General features: G+C 43.5%; 1 protein-coding gene across 3 annotated transcripts in view; it reads right to left on the bottom strand.

Annotated features, from left to right (window-relative positions):
• The window catches only part of LOC147022951 (cadherin-15-like), a 171,363-nt gene extending 151,897 nt beyond the window's left edge, over positions 1 to 19,466 (bottom strand). The window contains exons 1-3 of one of the 3 annotated variants that reach the window (XM_085887912.1): positions 18,613 to 19,466; positions 9,537 to 9,644; positions 2,324 to 2,479 (exon numbers count right to left, since the gene is read on the bottom strand). In XM_085887912.1, the coding sequence (XP_085744038.1) occupies positions 2,324 to 2,479; positions 9,537 to 9,644; positions 18,613 to 18,882 (534 nt within the window). In that variant the 5' untranslated portion in view covers positions 18,883 to 19,466. The remainder of the gene's footprint in view (positions 1 to 2,323; positions 2,480 to 9,536; positions 9,645 to 18,612) is intronic. The other 2 variants (XM_085887913.1, XM_085887911.1) reach the window with 2 other exon arrangements.
• Positions 19,467 to 22,809: the final 3,343 nt, after the last annotated feature.

Genomic DNA, 22,809 nt, shown 5'->3' with positions numbered 1-22,809 from the left:
AAAGTGGGCGTGTAGCATTCTTGATCCCAATTTTCCCTCGGAAAGGCCGCTATTTGCACTCGCGGCTCGGTGCGTTTCGCTTGAACGAGCCCAAGACAGCCCGACGCTCAGTGTTCACAGGTGATGCGGGAATGGCCATAGAAGGAGAGAGGTGAGGGTGGTGGAGGATTTTTGGTGGTGGTTTGATGGTTATGGCGGTTGATTCAAAATAAATATAGAACAGAAAAACGCCTAACTCAAAGCGTCGCAGCCCGAATGAATCACATAAATTCCCTCTAAACAACGGGTTTGGGGCTAACTACACATGTACTTAGAGTTATCTCACCTACGCGACCTGAATGGTGGTTTGCGAATTTCCACAGCCGTAACAATATATATAATTTTATTTTTTTCATAAATCTATATATGTTTATATATGAAACATATATATATATATATATATATATATATATATATATATATATATATATATATATATATATATATATATATATATATATATATTTCGGTGTCCAGAGGGTTTAGCCCTACCTGGTCGGATAGCCGAACGATTGCCCTTGTAGGCTTACAGCTGCGATTCTCGGAGATTATGGCACGTGCGGGATGGAGGGTGGCAAGGATGCATAGCAGACGGAAGCACAACACAGGTGTATCTCGAACCCATGACAAATAGCTAACACAAACAACTTAAATAAATAAGGGGTTTAATAAAAATGAATCAAATACTTACAATGGTAATAATTGAAAACGGGATAATAATGAAAGGTGAGGAAACCTAAATCGAATTTTGATGCACCTCCACACAGACTTAAATCCTTCAGACAAGGGGACAGAACAAATAAAACAATAATCCTCCCTCTGTTCTGGCACTTAGCTCTGTGACCAGAGATGAGCTTCTGAAGCTTGATGTTCACCAAACCAAGACACTGCACTGGAAAATGCGCCAAAAATGGTGCCCATCCGCTCTCTGGGCAGGAAACATACAGGAGGCAATTAAGGTGGTGTTACTCAACACCTGGTCTCAGAAACCACCATGCAGATTCTTTTCATTGATTGCTCTTGCTGACGCTGCTCCTCTACAGAATGGTGCCATCTTCTTCCCCGATAGCACAACATGAGGCTTCGAGGCACGGTCTCACACAACCCAGCCAACAGTCAATGGCCAGCGTCCTACTCCATCACGCGAGCCAATTCACCTCAGCACGAGCACGAGAATCATGTAGCCTTCTTTACCATGTCGAGGGGAAGCCAGCCATAATGCCCTTCTCTTCCAAGCACCGATCCTGCCTCACTCGCTTCTGTCCTATATGCTCCTCTCCATGTTCTGAGTGATCCTAACTCCCTTCTCCTCCTCTCTGACGTCACGCCCATTAATCCTCCACTCCACAGGCATGGTTTGCTCGTTGTCATTCCTGGAGTCGGGGTTTTTGCCTGCTCAGAAATGTCTGGCTTGGTTGTTGTTGTTTTAAGGATGTGATTCCTTTTTATCGCCCGTCTTGGAAATGCAAAGACATAGGATATGTCCTGAGATATGTCCAATAAGATGGTCCTCACCTTTGTTTGAGATTGAAGGCCTTTATCAACAAGAATCAAGAACGAAAAACATCAACAGATGCTTAACGAAACTACAAGCACAATTTAAATATTCATTCAGGAAATTACTTAGAAGGGGAACTGCACCACCATCTCACGACATCTCCTATCCCTACCATTGTCTTTCTTTTCATATTCGTGCATCCTTTGATTGTGCTCAATTGTTGTTGAGCTACTGCTCGTTGATACCCCACATCACCCCACTCTTCCATGAGCCTCAAACTTAAAAGAAAATTAATCGTAACAATAAAAGGAGGATAATTGTCCCTTGTGTTTTTCTAATATTCTCAAAAAACGATGCTCATTTATGAACATCAGTAAGGATAAAACACCAACAGTGCTTGAATGTTTGCATGCTCTAATCTTGAGATTTCCTGGACCACTCATAACGTGAGAATTCAAAAGTGAAACCAGAAAAGGCAAAAAGGAAGCATCAAACAAAGAGTATTTATGCAAGAAAACACAGGAAGGAAAAACAGAATGGCATAAAAGAAAAAATGAATAAGTGTTGTACACTTTATGTTATAAAATCAGCCCAGGAATATATATATATATATATATATATATATATATATATATATATATATATATATATATATATATATATATATATATATATATATATATTTTTTTTTTAATCTCACTTTGTAAATGTGAATGAAAAACTGGATGACAAGCAGCAAACATCATACTTGTTCCAATAAGCAAATGTTCTCCCTTGTTGCCATACCTGATAGCAGTCTCTCTCTTCCCGATCCAAGGGTTTTTCTACAAAAATCTTGCCTGTGTTCCGCCGAATGCTGAACGGACCGATGGGGCCTGGGTCAACTCCTGCACCCTCGATGCTGTAGGTAATGTTCCCTTGTACCTCCTTGTCAGACATAACCTGTTTGATAATAAATATCTGTCAGGTAAGGGCTATATATTGATGAGGATAACATGTAATCAGGAGCCCAAGCGTGAAACTGATCACACTTTCATGTTGATAGACAGCTTCCTGTGCGGGGCGTAAAAATCAGAAACCGGACCAACCAGGTGTTTCTAATCTACAGGGATGTGTACAGAATTCACCACTCCAACCTGTAAAAGATCCCCTGTCACGTTTGTGACTTTACAGCCTCATGGGACCCATTTTGAGCCTCAACAATCTGATTATTAGTCTGCACCTTCAGTAAGACAGCTTGGGAACCATCATAAGTTACAAACAAACATAAGAGTGATGATCAAAATGAAGTATCATCTTTGCAAAGCAATCTTCACAACATGTACGTGTTAGCAAGAGTGCTTTGCAAGCAAATATACCTCCCATGAGGATGAGAGGCACATGACAGCAGCTGAATCTCAAACCGAGTCGATCATCAACATGCCGTACCCACTCTTGTGTTCTCTTTGGCACTCATGCACTCATATGTGGTGTCTGTCTCCCCGTCCCTCTTTGATCATCTGCCAGTCTGTGAACTCTGCTCTGTCATTAAGCTCTTCCACATGCATAGATTAAAATAGTATGCAAAAACCCCATTAATTTATGATTACGCAACCAAGTTTTGTCCCCAAGGGTTTCGTTGCTGTTAGTTGGTTCCAGGCTCATCTCTTGAGAGCATGACACTTGAGTGGAAAGTATCCAGCTCACTTGGCTCTATCTTAAATCAGTACTGAGTGATCATTTTGATGACTTCTCCCCCCCCCCCCCCCAATCAGAGTATTTGATATGTTGTATGACTGTGCTGTATTTCTATGTTCTAATGTTAAATCACATTTTACAGAGAATATTTGATTGGACATGTTCCAATCTTAAGCCATTTATGCCAACAGCTCTTTGCTGAGGTCCCTACATCAATCGTGCCAGATGTCATTTGCAATCCTGCAGGGTTCTTACGACACCGTGTTGCTGTTGTCATTCCGGTTAAAGGTACTTCAACCCACATTTTATGTATTGTGACAGTTGTGGCCCAGGGTTGGACTTTGTGCATCCCCCAAGGGAATGGAAGCACGCGTGCGCACATGCGCACGCACACACGCACACACAGTTATTTCTTCAGTAATCTGTTTCGAGTAAGGTGGACCATGTTCATGTGATCGATATGCATTGTGTGTGTAAGCAGCATTAAAAGGGCCTGTTCCTTTTCACCTTTTCCATACCACTCTATATCTTTATCTTTCTATCTCCACCATTTAACACCATTCACGTTCAAGACAACACCTGCTCACACATCCGTTCACTCATTTTCTTGCCTGGCAGCAGAATAACGGCGATGTTGAGACATCTCGGCGGGCGACGACCTTTTGTGCGCCCGCCCCTTCACGTGATGTGAATATGGCAGGGCAAGGCCAAAGACAAGCAGCCAGCGAGGGGGAGGGCAGGGTATAAAACACAGAGCAGATCTGTGTCTCTGTCTCTGTCTCTGTCTCTGTCTCTCTCTCTCTCTCTCTCTCATGGCCTCAGCCAGAGCAGTTTGAGAGCTGTTCCTCCAGAGTAATTTTCCACCTTTCACGCCAGAACAGACTTTCGCAACTTACCACAATTTCTCGCCAACTTCACATCCTCCTCATTTCCACATGCACGTCTCATGTCGCCCTAACGCTTTTACCTCACGCCGCCCCGCCGATATCACCTCGCGCCACCACGATGCTTTTACCTCACGCCACCATGACGCTTTTACCTCGCACCACCCTGACGCTTTTACATCGCGCCGCCACGATGTTTTTACCTCACGTCGCCCCGACGCTTTTACCTCATGCCGCCCCAATGCTTTTACTTAATGCCGCACTGACGCTTTTACCTCACGTCACCCCGACACTTTTACCTCGTGCTACCACGACGCTTTTACCTCGCGCACTTGTGTCACCCCGACGCTTTTATCTCGTGTCGCCATGACGTTTTTACCTCGTGCTGCTCCTATGCTTTTACTTTGCGTTACCCCAATGCTTTTTACCTTGCATCATCTCAACACTTTTACCTCGTGCCGCCCCTACACTTTCACCTCGCGCGCCCCGACACTTTTACCTTGCATCACCCCAATGCTTTTACCTCACGCACCCCAATGCTTTCACTTCGTGCCGCCCCGACGCTTTTACCTCACGCACTTGTGTCACCCCGACGCTTTTATCTCGTGTCGCCATGACGTTTTTACCTCGTGCCGCCCCGACGCTTTTACCTGGTGCCACAACGCTTTTACCTCGCGTCGCCCAGACGCTTTTACCTCGCGTCGCCCAGACGCTTTTACCTCGCGTCGCCCAGACGCTTTTACCTCGCGTCGCCCAGACGCTTTTACCTCGCGTCGCCCAGACGCTTTTACCTCGCGTCGCCCAGATGCTTTTACCTCGCGTCGCCCAGACGGCACACCTCGCGTCGCCCAGACGCTTTTACCTCGCGTCGCCCAGACGCTTTTACCTCGCGTCGCCCAGACGCTTTTACCTCGCGTCGCCCAGACGCTTTTACCTCGCGTCGCCCAGACGCTTTTACCTCGCGTCGCCCAGACGCTTTTACCTCACGTCACCCCGAAGCTTTTACCTCGCATCTCCACGACTCTTATACCTCATGCCGCACAGATGCTTTTACCTCATGCCGCTCCAATGCTTTTACCTCATGCCTCTCCAGCAGCAGTAGAATGACCCAGTCTGTCACCATGCTGCCTTTCAGGAAAGCATCCCGCTGCTCACGTCCTATGGACGAGGCCTCCTGAGTCCCACACACCAACGTGTGGTTGGGATGGGATGAAAGAGGGAAGGAAGGAAACGTGAAGCCTGGGTTGAGCATGGGCTGTGCTGACGATCGCTTCAACAGAAGTGGTCACCAGTTTGCTGGGAGTGCATTTTAGATCCCCTGCTGTTTCTTTCTTCTTTGACTCTAAGTGTCTGTCATTCTTTCCCTCCTTCAATTAGGTTCCAGGATCCATTTTTCGTCTGCAGACACTAAGTGAATGTTCCAAGTTTTTCCGTGCGGTTATGTCTGCGAAGTCCAAATAGAAAATGTATGTGTTTAATGTACTTTATGTGTTTGAACTCCTGTAATTTCATGTATGATTTCCCTCACTATTTACTGAGGTCACACCATTTTCTCTCCTTTGCATTTCTCATCATTCCTTTAGTCATTCATCGCTCTTTTGTTTCCTTGTGGTGTTATAAGTTATTGAAGTATTTTAATGCGTCCTGATTTATCCTGCTTTTGGTTGGTCCGAATGGCATTCCTGGTGGGAAATTGGTCATGTGGCATTGGTTTGCTTGGCCAAATAATTAACCGCCACGTAGCCACAGCCACAATTCCCCAAAAGCCTCTCTTAACTGGCACGGTGGAGTGACTTTGAGCACGAGGATCCGGTCCGAGTTAAGGGTTGCAGTTGGTGTTCGTGGTCTCTCGGAACATGCCTCTCTCTTGTTGTTATCCAGAAGTGAGGTCCGTAACGATATGTTTTCTATTGCTTTGGAAGAGGAATTAACACAGTGCAAGGTTATACATTTATTACATTGGAGGAGGGGGTGAGGAGGGGGGGGGAGGGGATGCTTGAGTTAATGCATACTTGGTGCCTTCCGATGAAAGTGGGGGTGAAGGGAGGGAGGGGGTTGTGGGATGTGTATGTTTGAATCATCATGTATTTGTAAGCTATCGTGCATATTCAAAGCTAGTCCTATGAGCATTCTCACAAAGTTAATTAAATAACGTTTTCTGCCAGTGATGCTGAGATCCATTTGGCTGACTATGTTTCTGCCTTGTCCACATCCCATTTTTATTATTTTTATTTTTGTTGAATACAATGTCAAGGCTCGCATGAGAGCTAACATAAAGAATGTACAACAACGTTAGCAGGAGACAAGAGGAGCAGGAGAAGGAAGGGAAAAATGTGTGGAACAGAAACATGAGATCTGCAGAAAGGAGAGCAATGGGGCGGGCTACAGGGGTAATCAAGATGGACAGCACATGGACTTTCAGATCCTTACAAGACGGACTTTCAGGAAGGAAAGCAGGGAATTTGAACGAGTTGGATTTGGGGTGGATTAGCAGGGGTAGAAAAGAACATGGTTTTGGATAGGGGAAGATACGAGGTGGTGGTGAACAGCTGTTTTGAAAACCTGGAGGGAAGAGTGGGATTGAAGAGAGTGCAGGAGTTTGTTCCAAATGTGGGGGAAAAAAGAGGAATGAAAGAGTGAAGGTGAGCAGTGATTCTTAATTTTGGTAGTTTTACCAGAAGGGTGTTGCTGGCAGACCTTGAACACCCTGCGGAAATATGTGGGGGAAATATCTCAGACAGAGTGGGGGGGGGTGAGACCGGAGAGGAGATGGTAGAAGACAGAAAGACCACCAACCTGCCTGCGGTGAGAGAGTGAGAGACCCAAAGACTCAGCCTCATCACAGGAGATACCAGTGATCCTAAAGGCCTTGGTTTCTATGGCGTGAAGCCGAGAAAGGTGAGAGGCAGGAGCACCAGCCCAGAGTGGAGAACAGTACTCCATCAGGCTGTGGACAAAAGCTTTGTATGTGGTTAGGAGCTCAGGTGCGCCAAGGAAGGACTTTGCACGATGGAAGATGCCCAGTCAGCGACTGGCTTTGGAAGCCAGTTTGGAAATGTGGCTTTCCCAGAAAAGATCATGGCAGATAGTGAGATGCAGAAGCTTGAATGAAAGGACTTTTTCAAGAGGATTGTTGAGAAAGTAGAGGGGGGGGCGAGTTTCAGGCATTCCTTTCAGATAGTGAGAGTGTGAGATTTGTCAGGATTGAAAAACATGTTTGACGTGTTGGACCAACTTGTGGTTTTATCCAGGTCTGCAGAGAGTTAAGAGGCTGCTGATTGCCAATATGAGGGATGATGGATGGTACGGCAGAGGGTGGAGTCATCAGCAAAGAGATAAAGAGGATTTTTAGTCAGAGAGATCATTGATGAAAACCAGAAAAACCACAGGGTCCAGAAAGCTGCCTTGAGGAATCCCAGCCTGGACAGGAAGAGGGACTGAGAGAACTCCATGAAACACCACATGTTGGGCCACACATTGGCTGTGCCAGGAGAGGAAGTCTGCGAGCCATGAGTGGAGATGTTCTTGGATACCATGGAGATGTCGATTAATTTAATCTTTCAAGTTACATATCTTCAATTACTTATCCAATTCTTACCATTAAAGTGAAGTAATTTTACTTAACATCAAGAGCTGTTTTAAATCAATTTCCACATTTCACAGATTAGCAATGAAGCCAATGATCTATCGAGAAGGTGCTGCAGGTTATTGTAGGCAAGTATTCTGGGGAAATTCTAAATTCCTGCCCTGCTGTGTCGGGGTAAATGACAAGCAGAATAGCCACAGCCCATCAATGATGCAACCAGCATCCAGGTGCTACAAACATGAGAAGAAGGAGACAGCAATGACCAAGCAACATTTCTTTTGGAAAAAGTAATTGCGCCTTTCATCTGTTTGAACCAGCCATGCACACAATATATTTTTGTGATTGCTTTCTCCATTTACATGTTGATGAATCAAGCACTCTTCCACAACAAGCAAAAACCATTCCTCCATCCATCCATCCATCCATCCATCAGGCCCATACTCTGTGCAGAGCATTGGTGCTGCCTAAACAGTCTCTTTGGCTATTGGGCACAATCCTGGACGGGTCGCCACTCCGACACAGTATACCAGCAAGCTGGCACTCATTTTGCCGACCTCGGAAGGATGACAGGCAGAGTTAACCCCACCTGGTATTAATTCAACAGCCAAGTGGGATTTGAATTCAGCATCCTCGGATCCCAAGCCCACCACCTAACCACTAAGCTAACACCAGACATAAATCTCCCTCACCATATCTTTTTATGGAACTCAGCCTTGACAAGGCCAAAGGCCACTCTATGTGGAAGTGGGTGGGGTGGGGGAGGAGGGGCCTTCACAAGGAGATAGAGATAGAGATAGAGATAGAGATAGAGATAGAGATAGAGATAGAGATAGAGATAGAGATAGAGATAGAGATAGAGATAGAGATAGAGATAGAGATAGAGATAGAGATAGAGATAGAGATAGAGATAGAGATAGAGATAGAGATAGAGAGAGAGAGAGAGAGAGAGAGAGAGAGAGAGAGAGAGAGAGAGAGAGAGATAGAGAGAGATAGATAGAGAGAGAGAGATAGAGAGGACATTTGATAGCATTCCTCTTGAAAGGCACTCGGTGAAGCGCATACCTCTGCCAGGCTGAACAGTTTACGTTTTGTATCCCACTGATGGGCCAGAAGCAAAATCTCATCAGCTTGTTCTTTCACCTACCCAACTCATCCACCAACGTTTGCCCCAAACCATCCACAACCTTTTGAAATATCATGCTATACTGTATACCGTTTTTGGCCCCATCTCTCAATGTGAAGAATTAGTTCAGAATATTTTTAATTAAAAATTAAAATAAATAAAAAATATCTTTCTGAGATATCCGGATCTGGATATTCACCAAAATCTAATCAATTCGTCCTTGTCACACACCCAGCCTGTCCACCAAGTTTCGTCCGAATCAATCCTTAACTTTTGAGATATCGTGCTGTATATCGTTTTTGGCCCTATCTCTCAATGGTGAAGAATCACTAACGATATTTAAAAAATTCGCATCCAGATGTGGATCTGGATCTTCACCAAAATCGAATCAATTCATCCTTGACACACACACACACACACACACACACACACACACACACACACACACACACACACACACACACACACACACACACACACACACACACACACACACACACACACACACACACACACACACACACACACACACACACACACCCGCTCCACCAAACTTCGTCTGAATCCGTCCATAACATTTTGAGTTATCCTGCTCACAAACTGACAGGGGTGAAGACATAACCTCCGTCCTTCCTTCGGTGGGCGGAGGTAAAGTTGTAGAAATATAGGTATATTGTACTCTACATACTCTACAGTATTGGGCTCAATTATAATTCAAACATCTCTCACCTGCAACAGAAAGTATGGTAACTTGCTTTGTGGTAGGTTTTCAGGTACACCGACTGAAGGGATGACCCATGATCGCTTGGTCCGATGCTGAACTGTGCAGCAATTAGTCTGTGAAAAAATGAAAACCCATAGGTTTTTTTCAGTTGAGTGGACCACTGCAAATGTATTCACATTACATGTTGCTTGATTATTTTATTTGTGATTCAAGTAGCTCAAAGAACACAGCAGGATGTGGTGGACAGGCCACATAAAAAGCATTCTAGTCAAATGTGGCATCAAGTTGTTTGCATGTCAATATGCTCCAGAGATGTGCATGACTTGATTAATAAAATTTCCCAGTAAGGAAATGAAAATACAGGTATTTGCAATCAGGCTAGGCTTTAAATTAATCCTAACAATTAAGTGCCAGCTCATTTTTTATTGGAAAATACAAGCATGCTTGCAAACAGTGCATTGCACTGATAATGGAATATATAAATTGCAAATACAGTATATCGCCATGGGAAAGTATAAACATTAGACGAAATTTGCAATTACATGGGGATGTATAGCAGTAGAAAAATAATTAAAATGCCACAAGGTCTTCTTCTTTCCATACGAGTCGCATAGTATGGGGCGGGCAGCCCGTAGAGCAATAATAAGATTGGACCAAGTCACAAAGCGCCTGGGTATGCCTGACGTGCGACAAGAAGTGATTTATTAAACCGAATGCGAGACTTTTTCAGGATTTGATACCGGTTTTTGGGGCCAGATTAAACTGCTGAGCGTAAAAGTACAGATACAGTCTGGCGAACGGGAGGCGAGTTTCTGAATCAGCATTTATGGAACAACTTATTTATAAGGTTCATAGAGAAAGTTCAAAACTGAATTAAAGATTTGAAAGGTGAAATGCAAAAAAAAAAAAAAATGCAAGCTGCACAATAAGTTCAGTAAAAATTAAGCATTTTCGCTCTTTCGAAATGTCCTATTTTAAAGCAATACCAAATCAGTGCAGATTAATGATTGCGGCTGGGTGAACTTTATTTCTCTGACGTAGCTCAAACTGGAATGGCACTCGAGAGAGCGCTTACCTCCGCCAGGTTGAATAGTTTACCTTTTGTTGCCCACTAATAGGATGGATCTACATCTGGACCAAAACCAAAATCGAATTAGCTTGATCTTGTCAACTACACAACTCATCCACAAAACTCCTGTGTTTCACAATCAGCCGCAATCTTTCTTAGGCAAACCACATTTCAAAGTTGGCCTCCAAAGCCAGTCGCTGACTGGGCATCCTTTGTTGGGTGAAGTCCCCTCCCTCCTCCCACAAAGAAATTTTTGCAGGGTGTATATTTGGATCAGTTAGCTTAGGTGGTAACTGTTTTTTTGCTTGTTTGTTTGTTTGTTTTTTTACAGGGTCCTTCCTGGGAATATCTGAACTATCCACTTACAAGGCCTTCATTCATAGCTTGATGGAGTACTGCTACCCCTCCCTTTGGCTGGCTCACCTGCTTCACACCTTGCTAAGCTTGACACCATGGAAACTTGGACCTTCAATATCATAAGAATCTCCCACAATGAAGCTTAGTTTATGAGCCTCTTTCCCATTGCAGACAGGTCAGTGATTTATTTGTCTTTTACCACCTCCTTTTTGGTCTTGCACCTTCTGCTCTTTCCATGCTTTGTCACCCCCCACCCCTCACTCCAAATGTTCCTGCAGGGCTCTCAAGGTCCAACATCAACCCTTGTCCTTAACTTTTTGAGATATCCTGCTCACAGACAAACAGACAGACAAGTCTCACAAATCTCATATCTCACTCTCACTATGTCTCTCCAAAAGGACTGACTGGACCCCCCCCCCCCCCCAACCCATCTACTTTCTCAACAATCCTCTTGAAAAAGTCCTTTCATTTAAGCATTTCTGCCTCACTATATGCAATGATCTTTCCTGAGAAAGCCACATTTCCAAACTGGCCTCCAAAGCCAGTCGCCAACTGGGCATCCCCCGTCATGCAAAGTCCTTCCTTGGCACACCTGAGCTCCTGACAACATACAAAGCTTTCAACCACAGCCTCATGGAGTACTGCTCTCGCCTCTTTCTCCTGCCTCACACCGAGCTTGGCTTCACGCTGTGGAAACCAAGGCGTTTAAGATCATTGGCATCTCCCGCGGTGAGGCTGAGTCTTTGGGTCTCTCACTCTCTCACCGCAGGCAGGTCAGTGGTCTTTCTGTCTTCTACTGTCTCAGCTCCGGCCTTACCCCCACCCCTCCACTGCTCTGTCTGTTTTGTGTTCCCCCCCACCCCCCATATTTCACAGTTGATTGGAGGGTCAGCAATAGGGATAGTAACACCCCTGACATCCATCTCGACAGCTGGTGAATCAGCCTGGTACAGCTGCTCAAAGTAATTGGCTCAGCAGGCCTTCACTTTGGACTCCTTTGTCAAGAGCCTACCTCCCTCCGCTCCAACTGCAGTACACCAAAGGACGGGCTTGGAGGAATGCAATGTATGAATTCCCCTGCAAGCAGGACAAGAATCACTTGACCACAGGTGATGCTCTACCCCCTCACAGATTCCTCGCACATCGGCCTCCTTGTGCACCCTTGGCGCACGTGCAGTTTCACGCCTCAGCTCCCTCAACAGCTCAACTCTGTCTTTAATCTTGGCTCTGCGACTCTGGTTTATTATGTCCAGTGTCCCCTGAGAGACAAAATTCTTCTTCGCCCTACGGTGAGTTCCAAGATATCCACAAGCAATATCAAGGATGGTGGTCTTGAAGGTACTTCACAACTCTTCGGGATTCCCCAAAGCACTCAAGCCCCCCAAATCCTCACTCAGCCTGTTTGCAAGCTCTTCAGCCACCTTCTCATCCTTGAGCTTGCCAACATCCAGCCTTGGCTGGGATGGTACCATTCTCCCAGATTTAAGCTGTAACTTCAGAGTTGCTACAACAAGCCTGTGGTCAGTATTGAGGAATTGAGCACTCCGGTAGACCCTGCAGTTCTGAATCATCCTCCAGCGACTATCAACGAGGACATGGTCAATCTTCTTTGACACACGACCTGCATTTGAATACCAAGTCCAGCGACAAGCCTGTGGGTACTGAAACCATGAACCAGCCACCCTAACTCCATGACTTTTTGCATAGTTAAGGAACTTAGTGTTATTCTGGTTCACAGTTCTAGACTCATGGGGACCAGCACGTCTCATAACCATCCCTATCAGTTCCAGTCGATGCATTGAAATCTCCCAAGACGAGAAGAGCATCTCACCTGGGGTACTGATCAATCACAGACTTCAGCGCAATATAGAATGCATCCTTCACGGTGAGATCACTCACCTCAGTCGGAGCAGAAACAGACACAAGGGAAACGACACCCAAGGAGTGAGGAATCCTTAGTCTCATAATACACAGGTTGACCGGTGTTACCTCAATTATCATTGGAGTCAGCTTATTTGACACAGCTCCAGCAACTCCTTGGGCATTGTAACCATCAGAGCGATCAGACCAATATTAGGTGGAACCACCCACCATGATCTCGCCACTATCCAGTCTCCAACCCTCAGGGAGTGCTGCAATACCTATGTTCAAACGCTTGAGCTCAGATGATAACAGAGACAGGTGATCATCCTCTCTTAGAGATAGGACATTCCAGGCACCCACCCAAAGGGACCGCCTCATGTTAACCCAAGGAGACCACCATCTGGTGGTTGACACCTCAACACGACTCCGCCACACAACACCGCAATCTGACCCTGGAGGTTTACTCCGTGGCTTTCCTCCTACCATCAAAGAATTGGGGTCGAGTAGCCTTTGCCCCAAATCCCGTCATCCGGTGAGCTGCCCTGCGGAGGGCAGCAGTACAGGAGGTACTTCCATGAACTGGGTTTGCAGATTTCCTTCCATTTGTGGGTCTTGTGGAATGAAGGGTTTTGCAGTGGCCGGAGTGCAAATCCTGCCACCAACCTCCTTAAAAAAAAAAACAACCCAACTGCTGGAAGATGTCTGCAGACACATTTGGACACTAGAAATGGACGGCCGTTGGCTCACAAGGAGCTCCTCCGCCGTTTCACAACTTTTGTTCTTCATCCTGCTCGGTGTCCATATCTATACACCCTCATCACCAGAAAACCTGGTGTGGGAGATGGTTTAGTCGCCGACAACCCGACCATGAAACAGGTTAGTAGAGATTTACATGCTAACTATAGCAAGTCACAGATCTAATCTGGCTTGATCTGACAATAATGTCACGACTTGACCTGACAAAAATGAAAACGGTGTAGGTCAAAAAAACAAAGAAATGGCAGGAAGTCAAAGTTGTATCAATCTTTTTGAAACACCCTGTAGGTGCACATTGGCATTCTATTTGAGCATGCTGTTTGCCATTCTCTAGATAATGGTTAAGCTGTACCCATAGATCTCCCAATCATGCACGAATAATTGAAATTCACTTACAACATATGTTCACATTTATTCGTAAGCAAAGCGACATTTGGGGGAGGGGGGGGGAGGATAGTTATAATATACTCAGAGGGTGGGGTTGGGGGCGGGGGGGGCTGTAATACACTTGTATGATCACAAAACGCGTCAGCAAATGTGGATACTCGTTACAAGCTGCTTCTTCTCAAGGATAACATGGAAACACAGTTGATCACAAAGAAACTTAAATTGAGAGGAGTAGAATAATATGGATGGTTAATTAATTACACCTTCCATCAACAAAAGGATGAGACTCAGTGGTGTAATGGTTTGAGTGCCCACTCTGAGTCTGGGTGGTCGGCAGTTCAAACACTGGAAAAGTTATACCAAAGACTTTTAATCTGGTATGTGCTGCTTCCTTGCTTGATGCTCAGCATTTAAAAGGATATAGCATGGACAAACAATGCTGGGAAGGCAATGCCAAAAAAAGAAGAGGGAAGGCAATGCCAAAAAAAGAAGAGGGAAGGCAATGCCAAAAAAAGAAGAGGGAAGGCAATGCCAAAAAAAGAAGAGGGAAGGCAATGCCAAAAAAAACACAAGAGGCAACCCACCTCATGTAAACTCAAACGTGTAGGAGTGTCCAAATTTGACAATGGGTATCTGGATTGTTACAAAGTTAGAGCTTCAATGTGATTAATGTAGGAAGAAAAAATACTACATCATCTATTTGGACTTAGATTGCTTCTTTTTTTCCTTTCTGAATCCACACTGTGTTTATCATTTAATGCAAGTATTTATAGCGAACGTAGTGAGCTTCATACTTAACGCATGCACATGAGAGAATAGGAAACAACAACAACAAAAACAACAACACAATACCCTGGCAATTAGGAATCCGTGTCGTTGGCTATGACCCTTTTGCTTCTGATTTTGACATGGGGAATGATGCATGCCGAGAGATAAAGGCATCGTCGGAGACATGAAAGACCTAAATATCAGACATGGTGTATATTTCCTCTTCTGATTTTAATAAAGATATCTCCCGCATCATCAAAAAATAATTTTTAATCGTGATTTACATTATTTGATCGCTGATCCCGAATCCAGGCCGAAGTAACCGGAAATTGCAGCATCGAATGGAAGAAGAATTCTACGTTCGCTTCTAGGCTTTGCCTATTCCATATTATAATCATTTATATTTCAAGTAAATATGGCATGTCATTGTATCATTATTTGATGATTGCATTGTTCACAACACATACATATTCAAAAGATGGTCGTTGAATTCTATAGAACATGAATACGTGTGTGTTGTGTCTGTGTCCGTGTGTGTGTCTGCGTTTCTGAATCAAGTGATTGTGTTTTCAGAATCTCATATTTTTCCGATTTTAATGAGTGTTTTAAATAAATATTTTCATAAAGACAAATCATTTTCTATTTTCATGGGAGGTGTGCAATGACATTGTGATTCATATCACGGTAAATGTATAGTGTTTAATTTGTACAAGGTGGTATTGTGTGTTTTCCATTGTACAAGGTTTTTCAAAAGTCTGGAATCATCGGAGATATTTTTAATTTCTCCTTTTTTATTGACAAAATCGAAGATTTTTCAAGTATATTGGTCAGTCGATTTTGTTATTCTGTCTGTCTCTTTGTTTGTTTGTCTCAGTCAATCGCAGAGAGGTCACATTTTAAAACTGATCTTTACGAAACTTCACCAAGAAGTCTCAATGGAGAAACCCATTGATTTTGAGGTCAATTTTCTAAAATCGACATTTTTCACCCGATTGACTTGAAAGTTGAACAAGATTTGCAGATTGCGTCATTGAATTGGGAAACCAATTATTTTTCAGATCAAAAGGTCAAAGGTCAACTCAAGCTCAAACTTCTAAATCATCAATATTCAACTGAAAAATCGTCCATTTACATCCTAGTAACTTGAAAGTTGAACAGCATTTGCATACTGTGTCACTGAATTGAGAAAGCAACAATTTTTGAAGTCAAACGGTCAAAGGTCAACCTCAAGGTCAAACTTCTAAAATCATCAATTTCAATCTGAAAAATAATCAATTTTCATCCGATTGACCTGAACTTTGATTAAGATTGTGAATTTTAATCTCAATGAAATGGACAATTTGATGCATCAGTGGCAACCTTTGGAGAGGGGGGGGTGGGGGTTGGATTTTGCAAGTATCATACTCTGCACGATATCTTTTTCTTGCTTGTCTGTTTGTTAGTCAATTGCCTACAGGTCACAATTTTAAAGCGATCTTCATGAAACTTCACCACGTGGTAGAGTTTGACATAAGCAAGAAGCCTATTGTTTGAGGTCAAAAGGTCAAAATCAGCCAAAGGTCAACAAATTTGTCAAATCTCTAAAATCCTCAATTTTCATCTGATTGACTAGATATTTGAACAGGATTTTCATATCAGCTTAATGAATTCAACCACCATTTATTTTTGAGGTCAACATTGGCCAAAAGGTCAACATAGGCCAAAGGTCAACAAGTTAGGTGGGATTTCTAAAATCTTCAATTTTCATCCGATTTACTTGAAGCTTTAAGAGGATTTATAATTCAGGTCATTGAATTGAACCAGCCAATTATTTTTGAGGTAAACATAGACCAAAAGGTCAACATAGGCCCAAGGTCAACAGCTAATGTGGTATTTCTAAAATCCTCAATTTTCATCCCATTGACTTGAAATTTGAAGAGGATTTGCATGTCATGTCACTGAATTCAATCACCAATTATTTTTGAGGTCAACATTGGCCAAATTTCTAAAATTGTCAATTTTCATCTGATTGACTTGAAATTTGAAGAGGAGTTGCATATTTGGTCATTAAAATCAACCACAAATTATTGTCGAGGTCAAATTTATATTATGGATTTTGCAAGTATCGTGCTCTGCACGACGTCTTTTTCTTGTTTTTGTTGTTGTTGTTGAGACAATGCCTTTGAGGTGGATAGGACGTCGTGGACCGATAGAATGGCTCCCACATAGTCTCGATTTAATGACACGACGTTTTTCTTCGGGGTCATCTAAATCACGAGATTGCATACCATTGAAGATCTAAAGAGTGAAATCAGAAATGAATGTGCTAAAATCGATGTGTCAATGTTAAGAAACGTTAAAATAAACATGCATAGAATAGTTGATATGTGTCTGCATGTCAGTGGTTCACAATTTGACCAATTATTAGAATAAAATGTAATATAAATACCCCTATGATTCCAGACGTTTGAAACACCCAAGCGATAGATAATGTGTTTAGAAAGTAAGTTATGGAGTGTTTACTTCTAAAGATTGCCTGCAGAATCACAGGAGGAATGGATTCACTACAATTGCAAGTATATCCCACGAAATGGATACAACTTGGAAAAAGAACCCATCAGGACAATGACTAGCCAAGTTAAATAAATTTATGGATCTTATTTTGGAGTTAAATAAATTGCTCTTTGAAGTGTTGGAAGCATAACACAACATATTCATCCTTTTTGAACAGTATCTTACAATATTTAGTGAAACTAATGGGACTATGCCTAGTGTTGGCATAATGGTTAGGGTGGTGGGCTTGGAATCCTAGGATCCTGAGTTCAAATCCCCCTTGGCTGTTGAATTAATACCAGGTAGGGTTGACTGAGTCTGTCATCTTTCCGAGGTCGGCAAAATGAGTGCCAGCATGCTGGTATCCTGTGTCGGATTGGCGACCCGTCCAGGATTGAGCCCAATAGCCAAGGAGACTGCTTAGGCAGCACCAACGCTCTGCACAGGGTATAGTCCCAATGGATGGATGTATGGAATGGGACTGAGAAGGATAACTCATTGAGTTCCATCTACTCAGCTCTTAATTATCTAGTCTGGGTTTGATTCCCTACTGAATATAATTCAACTACAAGTTGTCATCCTGGTACTTTTAAGGTTAATGGTTGCATGATAGAATGTCATGTTTATTTCAGAGAAGACTTTGAGCTCCTCGTGGTTTATTTCTGGTATCAATTGTTTGAGGACTTCAATGATATATCTTTCAAAAATAATAGGTAGTTCTGTGCCGAAATTCCGATAATCCAGGCAAATTCACTCAAAGTCACTTAGAGTGGCCTTATTTGGGGGCAGTGCTCTCTCATTGGTGTTTTGACAGGAGGTTCACCAAATCCTCATCGATGAAAATATTTCACCTACCGGTATTTGAATTCAAAATGTTCATCGTTCTAAATGTGTGAGTTTTGATTTTTACTCAATGGGTACTTCAGCAAGTAAAAGGCAACAGAACAGGCAAGGTAACCCTAAATTCTATAAATAAACCATTTTGATTTTGTCTTGGACTCTTATCACTTCATGAATTACTTTGTACTCGACTTCAATTGGAAAAGTGAGTTTTGGAAATAGGCAATCTCAGTGAAATAGCTGTACACAATTTAAAATTGCAAGCAGCCAGCATAAAACTCAATAAAAAAACAAACAAACAAAGAAACAACTACTAACAATCACTGAACAATCTTAATTCCATGCACTGTTTGTTCCAAAAACGAAATCTCCTTTTCATTTATGCTAAAGTGTTGTTTCAGATTCGTCAAATGAACAACATTCACACCAGGGCATATCAAACGCCAGATACTGTATACAAGAAGCCCGCACTCACTCACGTGTAGATGCTGGCCATGTGCTCAACCCACCTTGGCAATGGCTAAGGCAGCAAGGAGGCATGCTGCATAATAACACGATGCATGCATCGTGCTGCCAATCTGTGAAGAGGGCACTGGTAAAAAGCCAGAAACGTAACCAAGGCGAGTGGAGTGCAAGGAAGGATCGAGTAGAGGGACTGGCTGACTGACTGCTTGTACTATCCGGCCAGAACGGGAAGTTTTTGTAGAATTAAAAAACGAGTTGGAATGAATGACAATAATGATTGTGAGAAGAAAAGAGAAGTGCAAGCCCTGGCACATGAGTGAGCAGGGTCTTAGGGGAGTCTCGATATATAATGAGGAATGGACACTCGCTGGGAACAGACGGTAGCAGCTGAGGTTGAGATGAACGCTCGTACTCCAGCTGTGCCTCTTCAGAGACCTTCAATGTCAGAAAAGGAAGAAAATAGAATCTCCTGGTGCGATTTTTTACCCCCATGGATTCCACTTTCAACCATCAGAATGGAGCAAATAAAGCCAATAAATAAGTATACTAGAAAGGCACTCTGTAAAGCGCATACCACTGCCACACAATGCCTGATCCAGAAGAACATATCGGGCCCAATAAATTTTTGAAATATCATGCTATACAGTACTATATCGTTTTTGGCCCGATCTTTCAATGGTGAAGAATCACTTGATAAATGAAATAATTATCGTATCCAGATCCGGATTTGGGTTGTCACCAAAATCTAATCATTTCGTCCTTGCCACAACCCCAATCTATCCACCACCTTTTGTCCGAATCCGTCTACAACGTTTTGAGATATCGTGCTATATGTCGTTTTTGGCCCCATCTCTCAATAGTGATGAATCGCTTAAATAATTCCAGGAGCCGGATCCAGATCTTCACCAAAATCTAATCATTCCGTCCTTGTCACACGCGCCCAACCTGTCCACAAAATTTCATCCAGATCCGCCCACAACTTTTTGAGATATCCTGCACGCAGCCAAACAGACAAACAAAGAAACAGACAGATGATGAAAACATAATCTCCTTCCCTTCACCTTTGGTGCGGACAAAACATATATATACATATATATATATATATATATATATATATATATGTATATATATATATATATATATATATATATATGTATATATATATATATATATATATATATATATATATATATATATATATATATATATATATATATATATATATATATATATATATATATATATATATATATATATATATATATATATATATATATATATCAGATAATATAAATCCCGTATGTATATTATTAAAATCTATACATGTACATATCAGGCCACATTTCACACTTCGTATATCACGCAACAAGAGCACAGTTATACTCGAAAGATTCACAAGAACTGTTTTGCTTGTGCGTATGCTGGCAGCACTGCAATAATGGCAGGTACTGTGGGAGTCAAGAGCGAGAGAACTATTGAACAAAAAACAATATCACGTACACGTTATTTTTCCACAAAGAATGTTGCTGTTTCACACTCCCCTCCCCCACTGCCCCTTTGGTTCTGTCAAATGCATTGAGAGAGTGATGAGTGCTCAGTCTTGTGCATTCAATGGGAATGTCCTCCTTGACCCCCCAGCAAGTTCCTTTGGGGAAGGCGAATTTTCCCCCATTTGAATGCCGGCTCAATGTGAGCAGCAGCACATGCAACAGCTGCTCTCTTAACCTCGACCATATTTCTTTATCTTTGCCACTGAAGGTGAAGGAGGTTATGTTTTCACCCCTCTCTGTCTGTTTGTTTGTTACTTGCAAAATCGAAGATTTTTCAAGTATATTGTTCAGTGGATTTTGTTATTCTGTCTATTTGTCTATCTGTCTGTTTATCGCCTAAAGGTCACAATTTGAAACCAGTCTTCATGGAACTTCACCACATGGTAGAGTTTGTCATACAGAAGAAGCCTATTGTTTTTGAGGTCAAAAGGTCAACAAAGGACAAAGGCCAACAACTTAGGTGAGATTTCTAAATTCCTCAATTTTTATCCGATTGACTTGAAATTTGAAGACGATATATATTTTGGGGCACTGAATTCAACCAGCTAATGATTTGAGGTCGACATGGACCAAAAGGTCAACCAAAAAGTCAGCCAGTCAGTGAGTCAGTGGTTAGAAAAAGCTTTAAATATAAAAAAATGCATATAGTCTCAACAGTCTCAAGATATATATATATATATATATATATATAAATATAAATATATATATAGATATATATATATATATATATATATATATATATATATATATATATATATATATATATATATATATATATATATATATATATATATATATATATAAATATATATATTGTTGTGGTTGACGAAATTCACAAACCACCATTCAGGTCCTTAGGTGAGATATCTCTGTAAGTATATGTGTAGTTAGGCCCAAACCCGTTGTCTAGAGGGAATAAATGTCATTCACTCGGGCTGCGACTCTTCAGGATAGCCGTTTTTCTTTTACTATCTTTATTTTGGACCAGCCGCCATTATTACCACCACCAACCATGTCTCAACAGCCATCACACAACAACCACCAACCACAACTCCGCTTCACAACAACAACCACCAACCACAACGCCGCTTCACAACAACAACCACCAACCACAACGCCGCTTCACAACAACCACCAACCACAACGCCACTTCACCACAACCGCCACGACCTTTACCGTCACAACTCGCCACCATCGCATCCACACCATCTCGCGCCACTCATGGGCACCGCTACTGGACTCGTGCAGGGCGCGCACTGAGCAGCGTATTCAAAAACATCACGGACTTTCCGCAGAAAACGGATCAAAAACGACTCACGCCCACTTTTGTTCCGTCCAATCGGAGAGCGTGGGCGATTTGGCCCCGCCTCCAGGGCGTTGGAGTGAGGTCGCGATATGCAAATTCATGGATCAAAAAGCATTCACGCCCACTTTTCCTCGGTCCAATGGGGAGCCAGTTAGAGGTGAAGGGTCGGAGGCAAAGGGTCAAGGGTGAAAGAGCGAAGCCACGGGGCTTATATAAACGGCTGCGTTCGTCAGTAAAGACAGTTGTGCGGAGTTCAAGAGAGTCGTCGGTGGAGCTGGAAAGGAGTGGGAGAAGTCAAGAGCGAAGAGTTGGGACGAGCCAAGAGAGGAGACGGAGAGGGCGAGTAGACGGAGCTGTGGAGAGGTGGCGGCGGCGAAGGCAGACGAGGGGGTGCTCGCGTCGGTGCCGGGAGCTGCAGAGGGAGAGGCCAGCAACGCGACCGAGGTCGAGGAGGAGACGCTCGCCGCGGGACCCGAGACAGGGTGATATCCTCCTTCCCCCGAGCATCAGCAACCCCCTCCTGTTTCACCCCCCCGCGCTGAGATAGTGCGACCAAGGGGGCCCCTTTCCCACCCCCTACCAGACACTGTCCGCGAGGCCCGCGGAGTTGAGGCGCCACCGCCGCTCTGCATCTCATCATCAGACGGGTAGGCCCGACCCGGTCTCGGCCCCAGGCCCGCCTCATCCTTGAGGGTGGTTCTTTTCTTTTGCTTTGGGTATCTGTGTTGTCGGCGCCGTCTGTGAAGTAAAATTGTATAAGTGTTCCCGTGTGCTCGGTAGTCGGATAGCTCTGCATTGTGTTTCTCTTTTATATTTGCTTTTTGTGTAATATTGTGTTTCCCTTTTACATGTGCTTTTGGTGTAATTGTATATGTGTGCTTCCCGTTCATCGCGAAATAAATGTGAGTTATGTTGAACTGTTTTCCCGCTTCGCTTCGTCTTTTCTTTCATTGAATCTCCATCTTGCTTCACGTAAAGGGTTGGTCGTGGGCGAAAACGCCGTCGAGGCCGTCGATAATTTATCGAACCGTCGAGGCCGACGAATAACACCGCTCGGTTATCCCGATAGTACGGAACGGGTCGCTTAAAGTGGCCCGTGTCCGAAGTCGACCTGCGGCGAGGTGCGATCGCCCGGTCTACCCTCTGTGTGGGTACTTAGGTAGGTCGAATTTGGCGAGCAACCCTATCCCACGCGGGGGCCGATTGGCACGATCGTGGTGAGACCAAAAGGTCCACCCATGACTGGTTCCCGGCGTTAGTCCGAGAGGGTCACGACTGGATTGTCCGTCCGGTGGGCGATGTGCCGCGATTCGAGTTACGTGGCCGTCCGCACGCCGGCGGGCGCGAATCCGCAATACTGGTGTCAGGTCGTGCGATATAAACCC

The sequence above is a fragment of the Eptatretus burgeri genome, chromosome 7 (genome assembly GCF_056783735.1).
Source record: "Eptatretus burgeri isolate ZD-2024b chromosome 7, Ebu_testis_v1, whole genome shotgun sequence".
NCBI lineage: Eukaryota > Metazoa > Chordata > Myxini > Myxiniformes > Myxinidae > Eptatretus > Eptatretus burgeri.
The sequence above is the reverse complement of the archived record's forward strand: the minus strand, read 5'-3'. Positions and strand labels throughout refer to the sequence as shown.